Source organism: Epinephelus fuscoguttatus, linkage group LG3 (genome assembly GCF_011397635.1).
Source record: "Epinephelus fuscoguttatus linkage group LG3, E.fuscoguttatus.final_Chr_v1".
NCBI classification, from domain to species: domain Eukaryota; kingdom Metazoa; phylum Chordata; class Actinopteri; order Perciformes; family Serranidae; genus Epinephelus; species Epinephelus fuscoguttatus.
Genome location: NC_064754.1, coordinates 44095589 through 44115448, shown reverse-complemented (window position 1 = coordinate 44115448; position 19860 = coordinate 44095589). Strand labels below are relative to the sequence as shown.

At 40.1% G+C, this 19860-nt stretch overlaps 1 protein-coding gene across 1 annotated transcript; it reads left to right on the top strand.

Moving 5' to 3' along the window:
* Nucleotides 1-83: 83 nt before the first annotated feature.
* ccdc40 (coiled-coil domain containing 40) lies at nt 84-18569 on the top strand. Its single transcript, XM_049572816.1, has 19 exons — nt 84-232; nt 1466-1620; nt 2697-2790; nt 4984-5120; nt 6353-6436; nt 6887-7106; nt 8969-9126; nt 9220-9342; nt 10518-10639; nt 10981-11224; nt 13107-13289; nt 13688-13933; nt 14821-15034; nt 15288-15457; nt 15542-15633; nt 16071-16191; nt 17217-17405; nt 17486-17644; nt 18098-18569. Exons 2-19 carry the CDS (start codon nt 1471-1473, stop codon nt 18347-18349), a joined length of 2958 nt encoding a protein of 985 aa, XP_049428773.1. The 5' UTR covers nt 84-232; nt 1466-1470; the 3' UTR covers nt 18350-18569.
* Nucleotides 18570-19860: the final 1291 nt, after the last annotated feature.

The following is a 19860-nucleotide window of genomic DNA, read 5'->3' as shown; positions in this document are numbered from 1 at the left end:
TGACAGCCATGTAAATAACCGAGCCTACTGGGAATGATTCAGTAATGATTACCATACCAGTAGAAAATGAGCGCCCGCCCACAAACTTCTTGTTCAACGACATGCTGCCCTGAGCTGACCACATCCTCTGGTCTGGGATGATGAGATGAGCGCTGCACCTCCTCCTCCAACGGATGTTGACGGTTGCCTAGCAACGTCAGTACGCCGGCTTGTTGGTGCCAGTGCCACGGCGGTGAGTTAACTACAGCTTTAGATAACATAAAGGGAATTGTATGTAATATTTTATTCAGATATACATTTTATTTATAAATATATTATTTGTTCAGTAGCTAAGATTAGCTATTCACTATTGCAGCTGTTGTAACTATGGGTTCATGTTTTCTTTAACCTCTGTCTGAGTTCCATGGGCCGCTACGCTAAGCTAGGTGGTGTTAATGTGTTAACGTGTACTGGCTTTGAAGGGTTTGTGTATTATGTAGCCTACCACGTAGCTACGGTAAGCGAGGATGCGACAGCGCGCTAAGTGAAAAACAGCTAACGAAAATGTTACGACGGTACGATGTTACGACGACTGTTAATTAACGTAAATGCAATTAAAAGTTCATAACATCTGCAGCATCCCAGTGCTGTTTATCAGCACTGGTGGAATACCTCGTTTAATCAAGTTACTCGGTCGAAAGCGTTGTATGAGTAGTTATAACCATATAACAGGATAAGAGGATAAGAAGCAAGTATATTAGGGACTGTTCACTACTCATCAGGGGAGGGGTTGGGGTGGGACTTTTTTTATTTTTATTTATTTTTTATTCATGCACAAATATTTTTCCTTGAGCTTCCCTGAGTGATCTAGAGGAGAATGCATGACCCTCCTTCCTCCATTAGTCAGCTGTTAGATTTTAAAAAGTTTGATGTTTGAAAGTTAAAAGTTGAACCAGAAATCCTGGAGTAGAAAAAAGCCTTGGTTTTTTGGACACATGTTGGGCATGATGGTTAGTTAGTGTAAATGGTTTATTTCTGGCCAATATTTAAAATGAGACATGTAAATTAAAATGATGTTGATGAATTGTCACTTCTTTAAGCTCAGATATGGTTATGTTTTTTTATGACAGAGGCTTGTGTCTCACATAATGTGTTTAAGGACAGTCAGGAATTTGAAAATCCACCAGTCTTTTCTGTTTTTACACTTTCTGGCTATGATAGATGTATTTTGGTGATTTTTAAAGAAAATATGTCAGACATGTTTTCCTTAAACATCAGGGGTAAAATAAATACAAAATACAGCCATTTAAAATTGTATGACCCATCCCCTATATCAAAATAAGGAACATAAGTCCCTCCCCAGTGCCTAAAAAATATTTGACACGCCTCCCCTTTTTTACACTGCCCGTCCCCTCTCATACATAATTAACAGTCTCTTAGCCAGCTGTACTGTAACTGTCATCAAACCTCTTTGTCATCATCACAGGTCCAATGCAGAGTGCTGCAGGTGAGGCAGGTGAGGGAGGTGGGGAGGAGGGAATGGACGAACGCCCTGTTCAAAATGACAAAGACAGCAAGCCGCAGGATGAAAGCAACAAAGCAGCAGAGGACTGTGAAGTATCTGTCCCACCTGCTCAAGAGGTATGATACTAAGGAATAAATAACAGTCATGCAGCTTTTTTTTTTTGTACGGTTTCATTTTTGGCTTCTTACTCCTTTATCAACTCCCTGTGGAGACATGGGGATATTTATTTCATCTTTTGTCCTGCTGTAATGTTGCACTTTCTTTGGTGGACATAATATAAGTTAACGTGAATGTGTTAAAATGCATACAAGTATACACCACCAGCCAAAACATTAAAACCACTGACAGATGAAGTGACCAACATTGATCATCTTGTTACAATGCAATGTTCTTCAAAATCCTTGGATTCTGGCATTCATGTGGATGCTACTTGACATGCTCCACCCACCTAAACACCAGTGCAGACTAGGTACCCCCTCTCATGGCAACGGCACTCCTCAGTAACAGTGGCCCTCCCAACAGGACAATACGCCATGCCACACCACAAAAACTGCTCAGGAATGGTCCGAGGAATGGGACAAAGAGCTCAAGACATCGACCTGGCCTCCAAATTCCTTGGATCCTGATCTGATCAAACATCTGTAAAATGTACTGGTACCCCACCTCACAACCCACAGGACTCAAAAGATCTGAAAGTAATATCCTGATGCCAGGCACCAAATGACACCCTCCGGAGGTCCTGTGTCAATGCCTTGACACTTCTGGGGTAACAGCACATTCCTCAGATGTTCAATCAGATTGGGATCTGGGGTATTTGAAGGCCAAGTTAACACCTTGAGCTCTTTGTCCCATACCTGGGACCATTCCTGAGCAGTTTTTGTGGTGTGGCAGGGTGCATTGTCCTGCTGTGGGGTCACTGCCATTGACCAGTGCCGTTGCCATGAGGGGGTTTACTTGGTCTGCAGTGGTGTTCGGGTGGGCGGAGCACATCAAGTAACATCTGCATGAATGCCAGAATCCAAGGTTTCCCAGCAGAACATTGCACTGTAACAAGATGATCAAAGTAATTCACTTCACCGCCAATGGTTTTAATGTTTTGGCTGATCGGTGCAGTGTGTTTTACACTACATGCTGTCTCGTTGTCATGAACCTTGACATATGCTTTCTGTTTGTGTCCCGGTGTGGTTCAAAGGATCAGTCAGGACCAGAGCCTGATGGCCAGACCCCCCAGCCTCACCCTGACCACATTGGTGCAGATGTTGACTCCCCTACAGCCACAAATTCAGGTCAGTCACAACTGTGACCAAACCCTGTCTGGGATTTACATTAATTTCTGAGCATCAAACACTTCATTTTCTGCATTTTGGTGAATTTCATGCACGAATTTAATGTGGAGATGTCTTTATCTATGTAAAGAAAAATACAAAGTTTTGGCCCCAGGTGACAATTCAGAAAAATATTAATATAATAGAGTATAATGCAGTAAGGCTCTCAGGCATTCTGTATTGTTTTCATGTCGATCAAGTTACCTCTTTAAAGCTACAACTGGTCATTTTTATTATAAAAAAAAAGAAAAAACATTTTTTTTTTATTTGCTGAAACTGTAATTATATTGACACAGATCTAAATGAGACAGATAATCTGTGAGAAATTATCATAACCCTCTGCCTACTCTACTGCCTTTTGGCACTTCTAATGGCCTGACAGCATGTAAGGGAGAACGGCCAGTCAGAGCCGAAGAGTCTCTAACATTGCTGTCAGTCATGTCAATCAATGTTTATGACCTCAAACTGTCAAACTAGGTAGTGCTGAATAAATCTGAACATTCTGTTACTGCATTGCTTATTATTCACCTCAAATGTTTTTGGAAACACATTTCAGTGTACTGTTTAGCTGTAAAATGAGAACATTTGTGACCAGGCCACTATGTTGGATACAGTTAAATGGGAGTACCAAGCACTGCCTACCAGCCAGACTAACTGTCTCATTTTACAGCTGAACAGTACACTAAAATATATTTATGAAAACATTTGAGGTGAATATAGGCAATGCAGTGACAGACTCTTTATTCTTATTTGGTCAGCGCTGTCTAGTTTGACAGTTTGACCACAGTTCACAGAGTGATTGTCATGACTGCTCGGCTCTGATTGGTTGTTGTTGCCACATGTAGTCTGATTCTAGCATGATTTTTTTTTTTTTTCACAGACTGACTGTCTCATGTACTTCTTTCAGAATATAGTGACAGTTTTGGCAAATGTGACACAAACTTATTTACAAAAAGGTTACCAACTGCAGTTTTATATGTGCATGTGGCACCTATTCACTTTAATGAGACATTACATTCATTTTATTAATTTATAAAACTCTTAAATCTGGTAGCTCAAATGTGTTGTCATGTTCAAAATGTGTCAAGAATTAATTAAAGTTACTGATTGGGAGACATTCCTTTGCCATTTTAGAATCAGTAAACTAGAGGGGAATTTTGTTAATTTCTTGTTGTTTTTTTTGTTTGTTTGCCTTTGTTTTTTTACATTAGCTTTTTTGACAAAGCATATTTGTTTTTTTCTTTATTTACATTGCATTGTATATTTTCTTACTGTCCAAATAAACCTTTCTTTAAGCATTTTCATTTATCAGTTTCTAGGTGCAAGCTATTTTTCAGAAACTTTTTAACAAATTATGCTTTTAACAAGTGATTTCAAAATAGTGGTAGGACATGTCTCCAGCATCTTTGGTGTGAATGACACAGTAAGTAGGGTCAGACTTCTCTTTTAGGATGGTTTGCTGATGATTCCTTAAATCAAAGGTTCATTACTACCTTTTAATTCATCTAGATTGAATACAAACTTTGATGTCCAGCAACAAGATATTGTGCTGTAAGATTACAATGCCTTTATTAATTAAACTACATTGTCCTCAACAATATTTGCATTGAACAAAGAGAATAATATGGCAACAGAAGTGTTGGTCAGAATATGGACAAATACACAAATACATCCATTTCAAAGATGGACAAAAAATATTCCCAAATATGTATTTACAAGTTCTCAGGGTTCCCATGGTCATAAAAAAGCTGGAAAAGTCATAGAATTTCACAATCACATTTTTCCAGGCCTGGAAAAGTCATGGAAGTAGTATAAAATCATTAAATGTTGAAATGGAATTTTGTTGTGTGTAATGAATTTGCTGTAGTAATCTTCTGTGGAAAACCTTCCAAGTAATGCAACATTACATCAAATGTATTTTCTGTAGCTGTCATATATGTATGTATATACATATATCTATATACTATGTGTATATATATATATATATATATATATATATATATGTGTGTGTACATATGTACATATACACACACCCACACACAGATTTTTTTTTTTATTAAGATTCTTGAGAATTCATGGAAAAGTTTTGAAATTTTGTCCATGAAATGATTTTGCTTCTTGGTTAAAGAATGTCTTTTATTTTTTGTGTCTCAGTGCAAGAAAAGATTGCTCAGGTCCCACTGACACTTCACCTCTCAAACCTTAACACATCAGAAGACATGGAGGATCAGCAGCCTCTTCCAGAGGAGGAGGAAGAGCAGGAGGAGTTCATTGTTCTGGACTCTGAACATGTCTGTAGCTTCTCTTTCAGTATTTATGCAATCAGTAAATAATGTCTTCTACTTCTCAGAGACTATAATAATGGCACTATGCCACTATGTGTGTCTTGTATCTTAGTGTATTAGGTGCGCTGACAACACTTGTGCCTTTCAATCAATATACAGTGTGCTCAAGAATTCATAACAGCCACACAGAGATGAAATTGCTTCTCCTCATTGTTATCTGTAGTGCAGTGAGATCATGAACCAGGCATGTCCCACCGTTTTTCTTTCAAAATATGCTATATGTGGCCCACCACACATCATTGGTTAAACAAGAAAGTTATTTTTGTATTTTTTCTGTTCACCTTATGGCAGGACTATCATACAGTTGGTAGACATGCACCAAGAAGGAACTATGCGAGTAACGTGTTTTCATAAACAGATGGTAAACAACCAAATAAATGGTTACCTAACAGCAGACATTTCATGTTAGATAGTGGTGGAGGAAGTATTCAGATCCTAAAGTAAAGGACTAAAACCACACCATAAAACTACTCTGTTACTAGAACAAGTCCTGTGTTGAAAATCATACTTAATTAAAAGTATGCAAGTACAATCGGGAAAATGTTTTTAAGTATTAAAAGTGAAAGTACACATGCAGAAAAAATGTTATCAATTTAATTATTCAAAATAATTTAGCTAATCAAAAGGAAAAGTAGCAACTCCACATGTTTGAGAAGCTGGAGACAAGACCAAAAAAATAGTTGCCAGTTCATTTTTGACTAATCGTTAAAGCAGATTTTCTTACGGTTTGTGTGCAAAAGTCTTAATTTGTAAAGTAACTAATAACTAAAATTGTCAAATAATTGCAGTAGAGTAAAAAGTACAATATTGTCCTCTGCAGTGTGGTGCAGTAGAAGTACAAAGTGGCATGAGATTAGAATCTTCAAGTAAAGTTAAACTACGTCAGATCTGCGCTTAAGCATAGTTCTTGAGTAATTGTACTAATAGCTACATACAACCACTGCTGCGAGCTAGCAGACATAGCCACAGCAAAGAGGCATAAATTTAAAAGTAAAGGCTGTTGCTGTCAGACGCAGTGGAAAGTTTTAATTAATAACCCATATGATGCAACAAGCAGCTGGCCCTCAGCTATTTTCCCATTATCCCGTTCAAATAGTTTGGACGCCCCTGTCATAAACATTACACTAAATATGTTCACCAGTCTCATGTCACTGATGCCACGTTTGATCTGTTGGCAGCCTCTGGTCAGAAGGCAACAAGCTGCTCTTAGCAGCCAGCTCAGAAAGCAGCTAGAGAGGATCAACCTGGAACTGAAGGAAAAGGTTTGCTGCTTTTCAATCTCAAACAGTTCTTCAGCTTTTTCTTCATGAGGAAGCACACAACACAAAGTTAACATACCTCTTTGTCCACCTTTACTTTTTATGGGGTCTCAATCTGTCCACAAGATGGTGCTGTTCACCTGTGTAGAAATTTTAAAACTCTATCTATCTATCTATCTATCTATCTATCTATCTATCTATCTATCTATCTGTCTATATGTCTGTCTGTCTGTCTGTCTGTCTGCATCCATTTCCTATATTTATTTCCTAGATACTACATGCAGTAAACATTTTTTAAAAACACATGTTAAAATGTTAACAGTAAAAACAACTGATTGAATCACCAAATGTCACCACAGCAGGTGTGTGTGACAGAAGGAAACCAGAGTTTGACTGAACTGTCTGAAAGAATGATAGTATGTTGATGATTTGCTCTCTCTCCCACTGCCCCAGCTGGAAATGGAGAAGGCAGATGCCAGCCACATACAGGAGAAAAATGTTGAGATGTTCAGGACTCAGGAGCATCTGGGCAGGCTCCAGACCAGGCTGGATGACCGTCATCATACCAAGGCGCAGGCTGAAGCCAAACATCAACAGACACAGGATCAGCTGGGGGTGATGAAGAGCCATCATTCTAGTATTTCCAACCGCGCCATCAAAGCCAAAGCTGATGGTGAGACTGACTTACAGTTTGATGGTCTTTCCTGTCTTTTCCTTTCCTTGTTTCCTGTGTGGTCTGAAATATACATAAAGAAACATATAGCTAGCCTGAGTGTCAGACTGAAGCTCCCAGAACCTTCAGTATCAGCATTGCCCGTTTAAAATGTCTCCGTCGTCGTGCATGCCCAGCTGCATCACCATTAAAACCAGTTTAGCAGCTTCCTTAATTTGGTCCTCCATTAACGCGAGTAGTGGCAAAATACCTCGATAGCATCGTTAATGTGGTCTGTAGGATCTGTAGTGGTAGCCATTGTTGCTATCCTCACCAGTTACACACCGGCGTACAGCTTGACATCAGCGTGGCGCTGATTGGCTAATCACTAGACCCCGGCGTTCATTGGTCCATCCGGCGTTTGGACAAGATAAATCGCAAATTCATTGAAGTATGCCAGACCAGAGATGCGAGCCTACTCAGTTGAGTGGGCGGGGTCTATGGTCTGGAACCAGGCTAACATATAGCATTAAATACAATATAAATCAAATGCTATTAAGTTAACAGTAATTTCTATTGTTTAACATGTAAGTCTAAATATTAACAAATATATGTGAATATAATGTGAAGAGCATGGCAAAGGGGCAAATATGAAAGTAACAATCTATATAGACAAAGTTATTTATGCCATGAGTATCACAACTTACATGTCTGTCTTTCACGCACACATGAGGATTACAGACAGTCCAGATAATTATCTCTCCACTGCTTTCACCGTCACAACGGCAGGAGAATGCTGTTCGTTAAACCTCGTTAGCTGCTGCGGGAGAGCGAGGCGTCAGAGAGAGAGTCTGTGTGTCGTCACCTGACTGAGAGGCAGAACTGGTAGGCTTTCGTACATTCTACCAGTGCGCCCCACTTTAAGTCAGTACAACATATAAACACTTTAACTATCTGCCTTTCAACGTGCTACCTCAACTACTAATGTACAGTTTTAGCCCACTAACTATCCCACTATTGGCAATGGTACTACTGTACTTTCAATAAAGCAATCGCACTATCAAATTCACAAAAACTCTGTCTGAATACATTGCTCTTCTTAATGGGTTCAGTTGACTATTTAATCTGCAATTTCCTATGACCTGTATCCCAAACTCACACCATGTGAAACTGCACGTGGGCAACTGTGCACTCAATGGGTATGGACTAGTATAATAATAATGATGATAATAATAATAACAATAATAATAATAATAATAATAATATTGATAATAAATCAATTGTCTCTGTCTGTCTTGATATCTTACATTTTAAAGAAAGACTGTGTAATCAATTCCCTCATTTAAACCAGGATATACCACTGCATCAAGTATAGAAATCCCATAAGTTTCCCTTTTGAGAAGTCTGCGTAAATGACCTCCACCTCTGATGGACACCTGTACTGATTCTAAACCTTCTATCCTCAATAAGGAATCATTAGTATTATTTGCCTCTTTTAAGTGTTTGTCCATGGGGTAGTCCTCATTCTGCATCCTAATTGTGTATTTATGTTCTGAAGTTCTGCCCCTAAGGCGTCTTTAGGTGCATCCTACATAAAAGCAGTTACATGGGAATGTTAGATAATACATGATATAAGTTGTGTCACAGTTAATAAAATCTCTCTCATAATACATTCTTCTTGTATGTTCTTCTGAAAAAATTTTTTTTTAAATTAAAACCTCATCCTTGTTATTGCAGAGTAGGCTTCGCATTAAAAGCAGGCTGTAGTTTGGTCCACTGGATATACAGCATTGCTTCAGCAACAGCAAGACAGCATCAGTGTCAGTCCGTGTTTCCAGATGACAGATTTTAAGCACTGTGACTCCTTTGTATCTTCTCCATAGTGTCCCAGTTACAGGCGGAATTAGACAACTTGACGCTGCATCTCACCTTCATACAAGGAGTCAGCGAAGATCTTCGCTCCAATGTCAAAGCCATGAAGAATGCCAAAGGCAAAGCAGGAGCTGAGAAGAACCAGGCCGAAGACCAGAAACTGAAGCAGGTGGACAGGCTGAAGTCTAAAAACATCAGATCATATCAGGATTATGAATAATGAATCAACTGTTATTAATTGAAAATTTTCCTGTGTCATCAGGATTTGTATGTGGAGCGTCTAACAAAGGACATGGAGAGGCTGACACAGCAGATTGCCATGTATGAGGCCCAGGCCAATGCTCAGGCAGAAGAGACACAGGCAGCCAAAGAGGCTCTCTCTGAGGTAACTGTATTATGGCATAACACAGTATATACCTTTAGGATGAAAGTGCCACCAAGAAAGTACTCTAAATTAGTGAACTCATTACAGACAGCAACGTCCGAGACTGAGAAATAAAGCCAATGCAGAAGTGCCAAAAACTGCAGCTCATCAAATGGCCACTTGAGGCTGGCTCCAAAACAGAGTGAATCCCCACAGACCCCCATGTCAAACATTACAGCATATATCTTACTATGTAATGACAAAAACTGTCTGGGTGTGTCTGTGGGTGTGTCTGTTGCATGTTTTTCTCCACACTGACTTGGTCAATCCATGTGAAATTTGGCACATAAACATGATTTGCTGACCGTAAATTTTTTTTTAAATGCGAATATTCTGGCTGTGCTATTGTTGTCTGTGAGATCAGTATGTTATATGAACATTATTCCTTAGTCTCTGTGACATATTAGGATGATTTTACGACTATTTGCTTTAGATTTCTTACATATAGCTCCTTTAATTTTATGGCTGTTTGTTGTTGTTGTTCAAGATAAAACCAAACAATAAAAAAATTTTTTGACAGGAATTTGTAAAAAATTAACACAGTTCACATATTTTTTGGCCACTTGGGGGCAGAGGCACTCGCTGTAAAGGAAACATTGACAAATTATCACCTTTTAAAGTTGTTAATTTTGCTGTTATGTTTATAAACATGTGCCGTTAACACATCCAGTGGATTCAGGGCAACATTTGCAATCATTTGGTCTCTGTGGCCACATAATGAATTTAAGTCCAATATTCACTCTCCCTTTAGCTTTGTTTTGGCCTCCACCAACCTCTTAGAAAACTATCAAGCTCCTTAGCTGCTAAATACTAAACCTTTTTTCAGCACCTAACTTCGTTTGATGTTTGATGCTAGGCAGGTAGCATGCAGTCAGTCTAGCAGATCTTTTTGCTGAAAAAGTGGGCTGTAAAGCCAACATAGTGAGCTAAAAGATACTGAAATGCTCTGTTGAGCTGCAGCGTCAGATGATAATTTACTGACACTACAGGTGTCACCTTTTCACATTACACACATCATTTAAACCATTGTTTAAGTAAATATATTGATAAGTACACCTTTAAAACTTAATAAAAATCTATTGTTTTTCTTAATCCAACCAATAATTATGTCCTTTCATGTTTATGTGTGTGCGCAGGCTGAGATGGAAATGGAGTCTCTGGTGATGACGCATAAACAGCTGCTGCAGCAGTGGAGCAGCAGCCTGGTGGGCATGAGGAGACGAGATGAGGCCTTCAGTGCGATGCAGGAGGCTGTGCGGTGAGAAGGGGGGCAAGGGAAGAGTGAATATTATTATACTACTGATTCACTTTAAATGTGCGAATACATTCCAAGGATAGTACATGAAACAAATGATGTACCTGCCGGAGATGGCGCTTTGTGAACAGCATCTTAGGGATGGTGTCTCTCTGCAGTGACAGATTGTTGGTTTGCTTCTCCTCTGTTTTGCAGGCTAAAGCAATAACATGCAGATGTGTGTAGGCAATATGTAGGGAATACAACAAAAGATTTGTAGGACATACAATAATAACTTGGGATCTAGTTTTAAAAATAAAAGCATGCATCCGTTCATTCTTTGCTGCTATCCTTGTTTCCCTCAGCTCAGCCGAACACCAGGTGATGCTGCTGGACAGAGAGATTGAAGGTTACAAGAAATCCACCACTGAAGAACAAGAGAAAAATGAGACTCTAACGATGCAACTGAACTGGTCCCAGGCAGATGGGGCCACCTCTCAAAAGCTCATCAGTCAGAAGCAGATACAGCAAGAGGCTCTGCAGGCCCAATACAGCACCTGCCTCCGTACTCTGAGGGAAACAGAGGGCACCCTCACCAGGCTCTCTAAGGTAGCTACAGTAGAGAACAAGGCTTTGATTTTGACAGCTCTGCACCTGATTTGTCCAGAGAAGTGTCCAATCACAATCAACGATGAGCAAATTTTCCTTTTTAATTTTAGTGTGTGTGTGTGTGTCTGTCTGTCTGTCTGTCTGTCTGTCTGTGTCCATTTGTATCATTCTGTGTTCCCTCTCTAAATTTGGAGGTTTTTGCAGGTCCATGAATGCAGCTCAGTACTCTTCATAAGTTCATTAATTGCCTCATCAGCAGTTTGTGGAGTTTGAGTCACAGGGTTGATAATTGGTCAGTTGATCCAGCGAACACTAATCCGATCAGATCGATGGATGGATGAGAGGAGCAGCCGCTGAGGAGGCGAGGGAATGTAAACTTTTAGACCCAGCGTGATGAACAGTTGAGCTTTTACTTTCATTGCGCCTAACATTCTGCTGCTCCGCCTTTACCCAGAGTATGCTCCGTGCTCTGAGATTGTGGTGCAATGAGTAATCTAACAGTATATATTCCAGCAACTCTTCTAATGAATGGTCCAGCTAAAAAATAAAAAATAAATTTGTGGCAACAGATGTTGTAATCATGGTGGGCTGCTACACATAAATGAGGGAAACCCTGTGCTTAAAACTGGTAATGCACTAATGCATTGGCCAAATGTCACTCACTAAAAAACTATGAAATTGATGCCTTTACACTGTCATAATTAAAATATTCAACTGTAAAACCTGAGTGTCCCAGTTCAAGGTTACAAGGCAGTATATTAGAATGTCCATGTTGAAATATAACAGTTCGGGTTTTCATTGTTCTTATTGACGTGGTCTACAGTGATTGGAAGTCTATAATGATTGGAGGTCTATAATGATGAGACACTCCCACCAATGTCTAGTATCATGAAACTGTGCATATATAAAGAGAATATAAAAGATTCATATTTACTATAGCTCCAAGCAGGGGCAGATTGCATATCTATCCTTGCTGGAAGATTTTGCAGCTCGTGCCTTAGACTGACATAAAATGTCTTGAGAATGTGCTGAATGGCTTGTCAGCTGTTTCCAACTGACATTCACTAATACAAAACCATCTTCACCGCTTTCTCCATGATACACCTCTAGGCAAACATACTCCCTTATATAGAGAAATGGGGGCGTGTAATTGTGCTGATTGCAGATAGCAGGCACATGCAAGTCAATTTAAGGCTAATTTATACTCCATTTATGTATGAATCTGATACATAAGTTTCAAACATTGTAAACGTCTTTGTCCTCATACTTCTGTGCATCATTTTGGCATAGACACAGCCAGTAGATGGCACTAGAGGACAGAGTCTAAAGTGTCTCACGTCAACAATCAAGGTGATGGTGGAGGAGGTTGTAGTATTGCAGGCCCACCTATAAACGGAGGCATTGTTGTAAATGGTGGTAGTCTCTACGGCCATTAAATACATCCCGATATGTAGACAGAGAATTCTTTTTACTATATTATTGGTCCATTCGGCAGAGCCATTACTGTTTAAATTTCTTCGTCATCTCCTACAGCTGAAGCCTCCACAATCTCTGGTGTTACTGCTCCATTTCATCCGTATCCTTAAGCTTTCAATAAATATACACAAATACAGATGAAACAAATGCAGAGTACAGACCGAAGACTCTGTCCATCTCCATATCATTGAGCATTAACGAGCCCCTAGAATGATTTTGATTCACTAACACACAAAATTTGCTGGTGAGAAGGTTTCATGAATCTGATGGTAATTTTGCATGCGCACTTACTTTGTATGTAGTGTAATAACATTTCCACACACGAGGCCCAGTGTCTTCCTACCTGTCCTTCCCCCCCGAAACCATTCCACTCTCCAAGTCTTTTTATTCCTTCATCCTGTCCTAGGAAACCAACAGCCACCAAGAAGAAATGAACAATCAGAGGAGGCAGCTGGAGAAAGAGAGTGCTGTGCGTTTGGAGTTGGAGGACAAGATCATGAACCACATCCAGCAGAAGCTCACCCACAACAAGGCTGCCGAGCACTCCCAACGGCTCACCAGCAGAATAGCCATGCTCAAGAAGGAGAATGTAAGGATGGAATTTAGAAAGATAGAAAAATCATTCAGAATGTGTCAGGCCCTGTGGACAGCATAGTATGAAGGGTGTCCGTCATTCACTGCAAAGGTGCAGGTTCATAACACTGGAATCAAAGATCCATCCACCAAGGTCCCTTTCCATAGAGACCTCCCATATACACATCAGTAAAAGTGTTTTCATTAATATAATCATTATTGAATAATGATTACAGTATATTTTTAGAGACCTAAACAGCGGATGCCAAAGAGGATGCCAAAACTGCAAAAATTATAATGTGCAGATGATGGAACATTAAAAACACATTACAAACAATTTGTATGAAATATGCAAAGGATTAAGATACATTTATACAATAATAATACATTTTGTTATTGTCTCTTCCTCTGTAGATCTATCAGTTGTGTCGGCTGGAGAATGAGATATTGGCGGTGGGACTGGAAGGCAGTGAAGTCAGCCAACATCTGGACAGCATGACTGCCACCCAGGGGGCCCTAGACGAGGAGATCGCAAAGTACAGCAAATTACTGACAGCAAACCAGACTAAGATTTCCTCCTTTGTCACACTCATCGGGCAGAAGCAGGCCAGCATCGCCAAATATAACAAAAAGATCAGTCAAATTGCAGCCAGCACTGGGGTGAGAAATTTTGAGGAAAAAAGTAATCCCTGGTTATGTGTTGTTTAGTTGGAATATAAAGTCATTGCAAACTTAACAGTCTTAACCATTAGAGCTCTGATCAGGCCCGAAAAATCAGGCCCAACCCTACATGAACCTGCACAGTTTCTGTCGGCAGCAGTTTTGGGCTGGAGCACGATTAAAAACCAGAATTTCTACTTCTAAATGTTATTTATTATATTTTATATATTATAATATATTTTTTTAGTATTGAAACATTTCTTACAAGCTGATGTGTTTCCTACACCACTTCTCCTTCTTTTCCTTATTTATTCTGCACGCTCATATATGCAGGTTCTGCAGAGCAGGCAGCACCCCTCGGCGCATTTAGTGTGCACAGTGGTCCATGGCTATGTGGTGCACAGATGATGATCCCCATCTTTGCTGCATGTTATGCACTGGTGGGGAGGCAGCAGCCCCCACTCTCTTTATCTTGTTTTCCACATCTCTCCAATGCTTGCTCTATCTCTTGCCATGGTTCTCTACTATATTACTCCATTGTTCTGTCACATTCCCTCTATCAGTCGCAGCCCCCCCCCCCCCCCCCCCACACACACACACACACACTTTCTTTCCCTTTAATTCAGTCCATTAAAACTCCTGTCATTTATGCAGAACCGTCACTTTCATTAAAAAAAAAACAAAACAAAACAAAAAAAAAACACACACACACAGCTAAAGATCTGAGTGACGCCTGGGAGAATAATGAGAAATCACAGCTTGGCCTGGCCAGAACCTGACAGATCGGGTTGGGCCCAATCGGACTTGGGCAGAGAATCAGAGCTCTATTAACAATCACATATAAAAAACACTTGCTGTCTGTTTGGTTTGTATCTCTCCATTCCCAGCAAGAGGACCTGAGCCCTTTGCAAATCAAGGTAGATGCATTAATGGCTCAGATCAAGGAGCTGGCGGCCAATGTCAAGAGTAACCAGCAGCTCTGGATGCGACGGCAAGGGACTCTAGTAGGACTGACCCAGGAGATAGGAACCAACAGCAAGGACATGCTCAAACTGCAGGCAGAGTACACTTGCACACAGCAGAAGAAAATACGCTGGGAGAGTAAGTAATATAGTAATGAAAAAGCACACAAATGTACAAACAGGTACACAGGTCCAAGTCAGTCAGTCAAACTCAGTTGTCAGTTATACTACTAGTGCTTGTAAGCTTGTGAACAGCAGGTCTGAGAATGTAACTAGGGTTTTTCTGTATTGAACATCTGTTTTTATAGTGAAACCATTTATACAGTATGTGCTGTGACCTTTCTTGTGCACTCTTACATAAGTTTCTATTAAATTAACTCCAACCCCACCAGGTCAGATTGAAGTGGAGCACCGTGAGGAAATGGAGCTGGACAAGAATTTGAAGATACTGAGAGGAGACCTGCTAAGGCTCAACACCCATCTGAGCAAGAAGGGGCAGCTCAGCCAGGCACTGGAGCAGGAGAACGCACTGATGGAGACAGACTTCCTTCACAGACTTAAGGCACAGCATGATTGTTAAATTCATCTTGTAGTTCGTTCTTTTCTGTAGTTTTAATAGTAAATTATTATAATGTAATGTGTTTAGGAGGCACAGCGGGACTCTATCATGATTCAGATGAAGCACGAGAAGACCCAGGAGGAAAAAGAGAGACTCCTCAACAGTCTGCTGGAGGCAGAGTTGGTTACTTATTTGTTTTGTGCTTGTTCAATATGAATTCATATTTCTGTCTGTATGGCAACTTGATAAATTTTATTCCCTAATGAGTGAAACAAAAATATGCATTCCTACTCTTATAAATCAATGCTGACCTTCCTTATGCAGAAAAATGCTGACAGCAGGTTGTTATGGTTAACAGCTAATTTTAGAACACTGCTTAGAAAATGCTACCTCGAGGGTATTTGAGTTAGTTAAATATACAGATTCATAGATGTCAAGACACTGATTTTCCAATAATTAATACATAAAAATGGCCTATTTATTGAAATGAAAACCTTCTGTTATTGACAGCTCACATCAGTCTGGTTTTGTCATTTTCCCTCTACATTAACAGCTCACACCACACATACTGGGTGCTGGTTTTTACAGTCTTGTGTTTTACGTGTATGGCCAATAGGCGGCAGATTATGCTGTGGGAGAAGAAGATCAAGCTTGTTAAAGAGACTCTGTCAGTCGTGGACTCGGAGGTGGGCCAGGGAGAAATCCAGGCGATGAAGGCTGAGATACACCGTATGGAGGTAATCACAACAACACACAATATGATGACACAAGGAGACAATAAACAGTAATATTGAGCTGTTATCCACTGTTTGACTTTATACTGTATGTGCATACATGTACTGTATGTACAATAAGGCAGTAAAATTTAAAGAGCACCCCTAACACCTTTGTGAACACTATTGTCTGAAGACTTGGATATCCTTGGTAACATCATCTGTCATTCATAACCTGTATGATCTCTGGGAGATTCAGCAAAATGTTTCAGAATATCAACAATTTAAAGCCCCTTTCCCACTGCACAAAAAACCCCACTAACACCCGCTAACATCTGCCTTTTTTATATAATGGGAAAGGTTATAATCAGCATTCATACCCAGGTCAAATGACTCTGCACTAGTCATGGGTATTTATCGGCTCTGATAGCACCTTTTGTGTTGCGATGCAATGGCCAACTGCTACGAAATACCGTCAATCTCTGTCCAAGCAGCGCCCAAACATCATTCCAGATTTTGTCAGCAGAGACTGAGAGACTGAATAAGTAAGAGATATAAAAGAAAAGTAAACACAGCGATATTTTTCACAGGCCTCCATGCTGCTTTCTGCTGTTAACAAACCTGTTTCCCGGCCTTTCCATGTTAATATCTTAAAACAATGTTTATAAAAATATAATGTAGTCATGATTTTAGCCCAATCATACAGTTTCTTCATGGCCCTCATAGCAAATGCTCTGGGGCTTGGTAACCATTAGTCCATGTATCTATCATCTATAACATAAGTATTCTATGTTAAGCTTCTGCACATATTATAAATGATGTAATGCTGACCGTAGAGTCAAAACATACATATCAGACATCTCAACATAAATGTTCATCATTATCATTCTCTTCATTTCATTCATCAACACTGTATTTTGGAACTTGCTCATCTGAGGCATAAAAATGTCTGTAAAGTAAAATGCCATCCCAAACAGTACCATTGTATTTGGTTTGGATGAAGCAAACATTTACAGTGATCCAGAATGAAAGGCTGGGCCTGTGTGCAGGTGCGACTCAACCAGCTGATGAAGCAGCAGGAGCAACTTCTGAGGGAGAGTGAAGCAACGGTGGCAAGGAGGGAGACCATTGTCCTGCGCAGGGAGGCCATGATGCACAGCTCCCACAAACAGACTACAAAGGGCGAGCTGAAACGTGTCATACAGGGTCTGCAGCGTAGGATCAAGGACACTCACAAAGTACGGGACAGGGTTTTTCCATATTTACATATGTGCCTAAAGTTGTACAGTTATCTCAAACGCAGTTTTTATGTCTTCAGCATGTGGAAGAGCATGTTCAGGTGATAAGGGAGCTAGGGGAGAGCCAGGTGAGTCTGAGTGACAGGCTTACGCAGCAGAAGCAGCAGCTGGTAGAACTCTGCAGCACCAGCTACATCCTTGACGCTGAATTTGGAAATCTCCAGGACACCAAAGACAAGGTAAAGAGCACATACTGTACAGTGTCATGCATTATAACACATTCATACATGCTACCATGTAATTACACTGTATATCAGCTGTAACACTGGTTTGTACCTGCATTGTGTGTGCAACTGACTCCTCCCTGTCTTAAAATTTAAATTGTTTAATTGTTTAAACTACCTACTAGTAATAATTAATTGTTGTCAATCAAGTCAATAAATCAACTGAAGTATGTTCATTCAACCTCTGTTTGAGTAACACAAAGGTGTGGTGAGAATGTTTATTGCAGTCATGTAGTCATGACTGTGGAATTACTGACTTGAGCATCATAGTTTCCATTCATAGAAACCACTCCCACACACAAAGATTACCAGACTACTCATTGTTTCTCCCCTTCTGTGTTCAGTGCTGTAAACAACTGACAGCTATAAACATACCCACACTCATTCTTTGTCTTTCCCTTCCCCTAGAACTTAGCTCACCTTGTGGCTCTACAGAGCCATGCAAAGAAGCTACAGGGTGTGTGTGAGGGGAGCTACCAAGCTTTATCCACCAGCGAATCCGTGGAAGCCACTCTGCAGAACCAGATGGAGCGTGTGAACACTGTTAGCACCATTTTGCACCGCATGTGTGAGGAGTTCCCCCAGCACCAAGGGGCACTCCGCAGGCTGTCACTAGCACTGGCAGCACGCACACAGACCCTGGAGCAGGAAAAGTCCTGAGAGTAAGGGGAGGATTTAGACATGACAGTGAGTACAGAAAAGTGCAGTGGAAGGAGAGGGAGAAAAAAAATAGGTGAAGATAAGGGGAGGATGATTATATAAGGAATGACCTAAGAAGAATGAGAGGTCAATAAATCTAATGTTTGCATTCTTTGATGCATTGAATGAAATATGTTTGAGAAATAGTGTAATAAACATTAATAAAACAGTAATAAATATAACTACAGAAATCCTTCAGTGTTTGGCTTTTTCAATCCAGTTCCCCGCAAGGAAACATATAGATTTTTGTTTCAGTGGTTCTGAATCATTTAAAGGTGTAGTGTGAAATTTGGGGCAGCTTGTGTTGAGGATTGCGTTAGAATTTCTTCATGGTCATTGTTCAGGAGGTTTTAACTGAGGGCAGAATTATCTGCAGGGGTCTCTTCCTCTCCAAAACAAACAGACCAAGTGATTTACACCAGAGAAAATAGTGAATAAAACTGATTGATGTTACAAATCAGTGTTTCCCTGACAAGGTTTGGCACATCGCGGTCTGCTAGCCCAGTGCCTGCTAATGTGTGCTCAACTTTTCTCTCTTTCAGATGTCCAGGAGTTTTTTACAGTAAGCTGAATAATTTGCAGAGATCTTCTCCTCTCCAAACCCAATAGACCTGGTAATTTAAAGTGGTTAAAACACAGAAACAGTTTCAAGTTACAAATCAGTGTTTCTCCTACAGTGTTTGGCATATCAGAGATGGGTAGCCCACCCACCACATGCAATGTGTGCTCACATTTTTCTCTTATAACCTAAGGTCCAGATGTTCAGGGCTTTTTAACAGGGGCAGAATTATCTGTAGAGGTCTCTTCCTCTCCAAAACAAACAGACCAGGTGATCTAAACCAGTTAAAAAAAACACTTAATAAAGCAGTTTATGTTAAAGATCAGTGTTTTTCCGACGTTGTTTATTGCAGAGGGGCTTCTAACTGTTAAGGTTGATGCAGCAATGTGAATGTCCCTATCTAGAAACAGTATTTGGTGTGTCTGTTCTGGGTTACTGTAGAAACATGGTGAATATTGCAGTCTCCACAGATGAACACATGCACCTTGTGTAGATATGAATGGCTTGTTCTAAGGTAATGAAGACACAACTTATCTTTTTTTCAGGCATTTATACACAAAGAAAACACACTAATTATATTCAATTTCTGCCAATATATCCCCCTAAATCCTACACACTGGACCGTTAAACCATTCATTATAATCACTTACTGAACTTGACGGTAGGGAAAGCCAGGCACACAGAGAAAATATAGAATGACAAGGAAGGAAACTGTAGTGGCTAAATCATTAAAAGAGCCAACATGTTTTGACTGCTGCAGGTTGTCTTCAGGGCTTTCAAAACCGACCAAGACCTGCAGTGGTCGAAACATGTTGGCTCTTTTAATGATTTAGCCACGTCAATAAAGGCTTTTTAATATTTCCCTCCTTGTTTTTCTATATTTTTTAGGAGTGCCTGAATTGCCTTCCTGTCA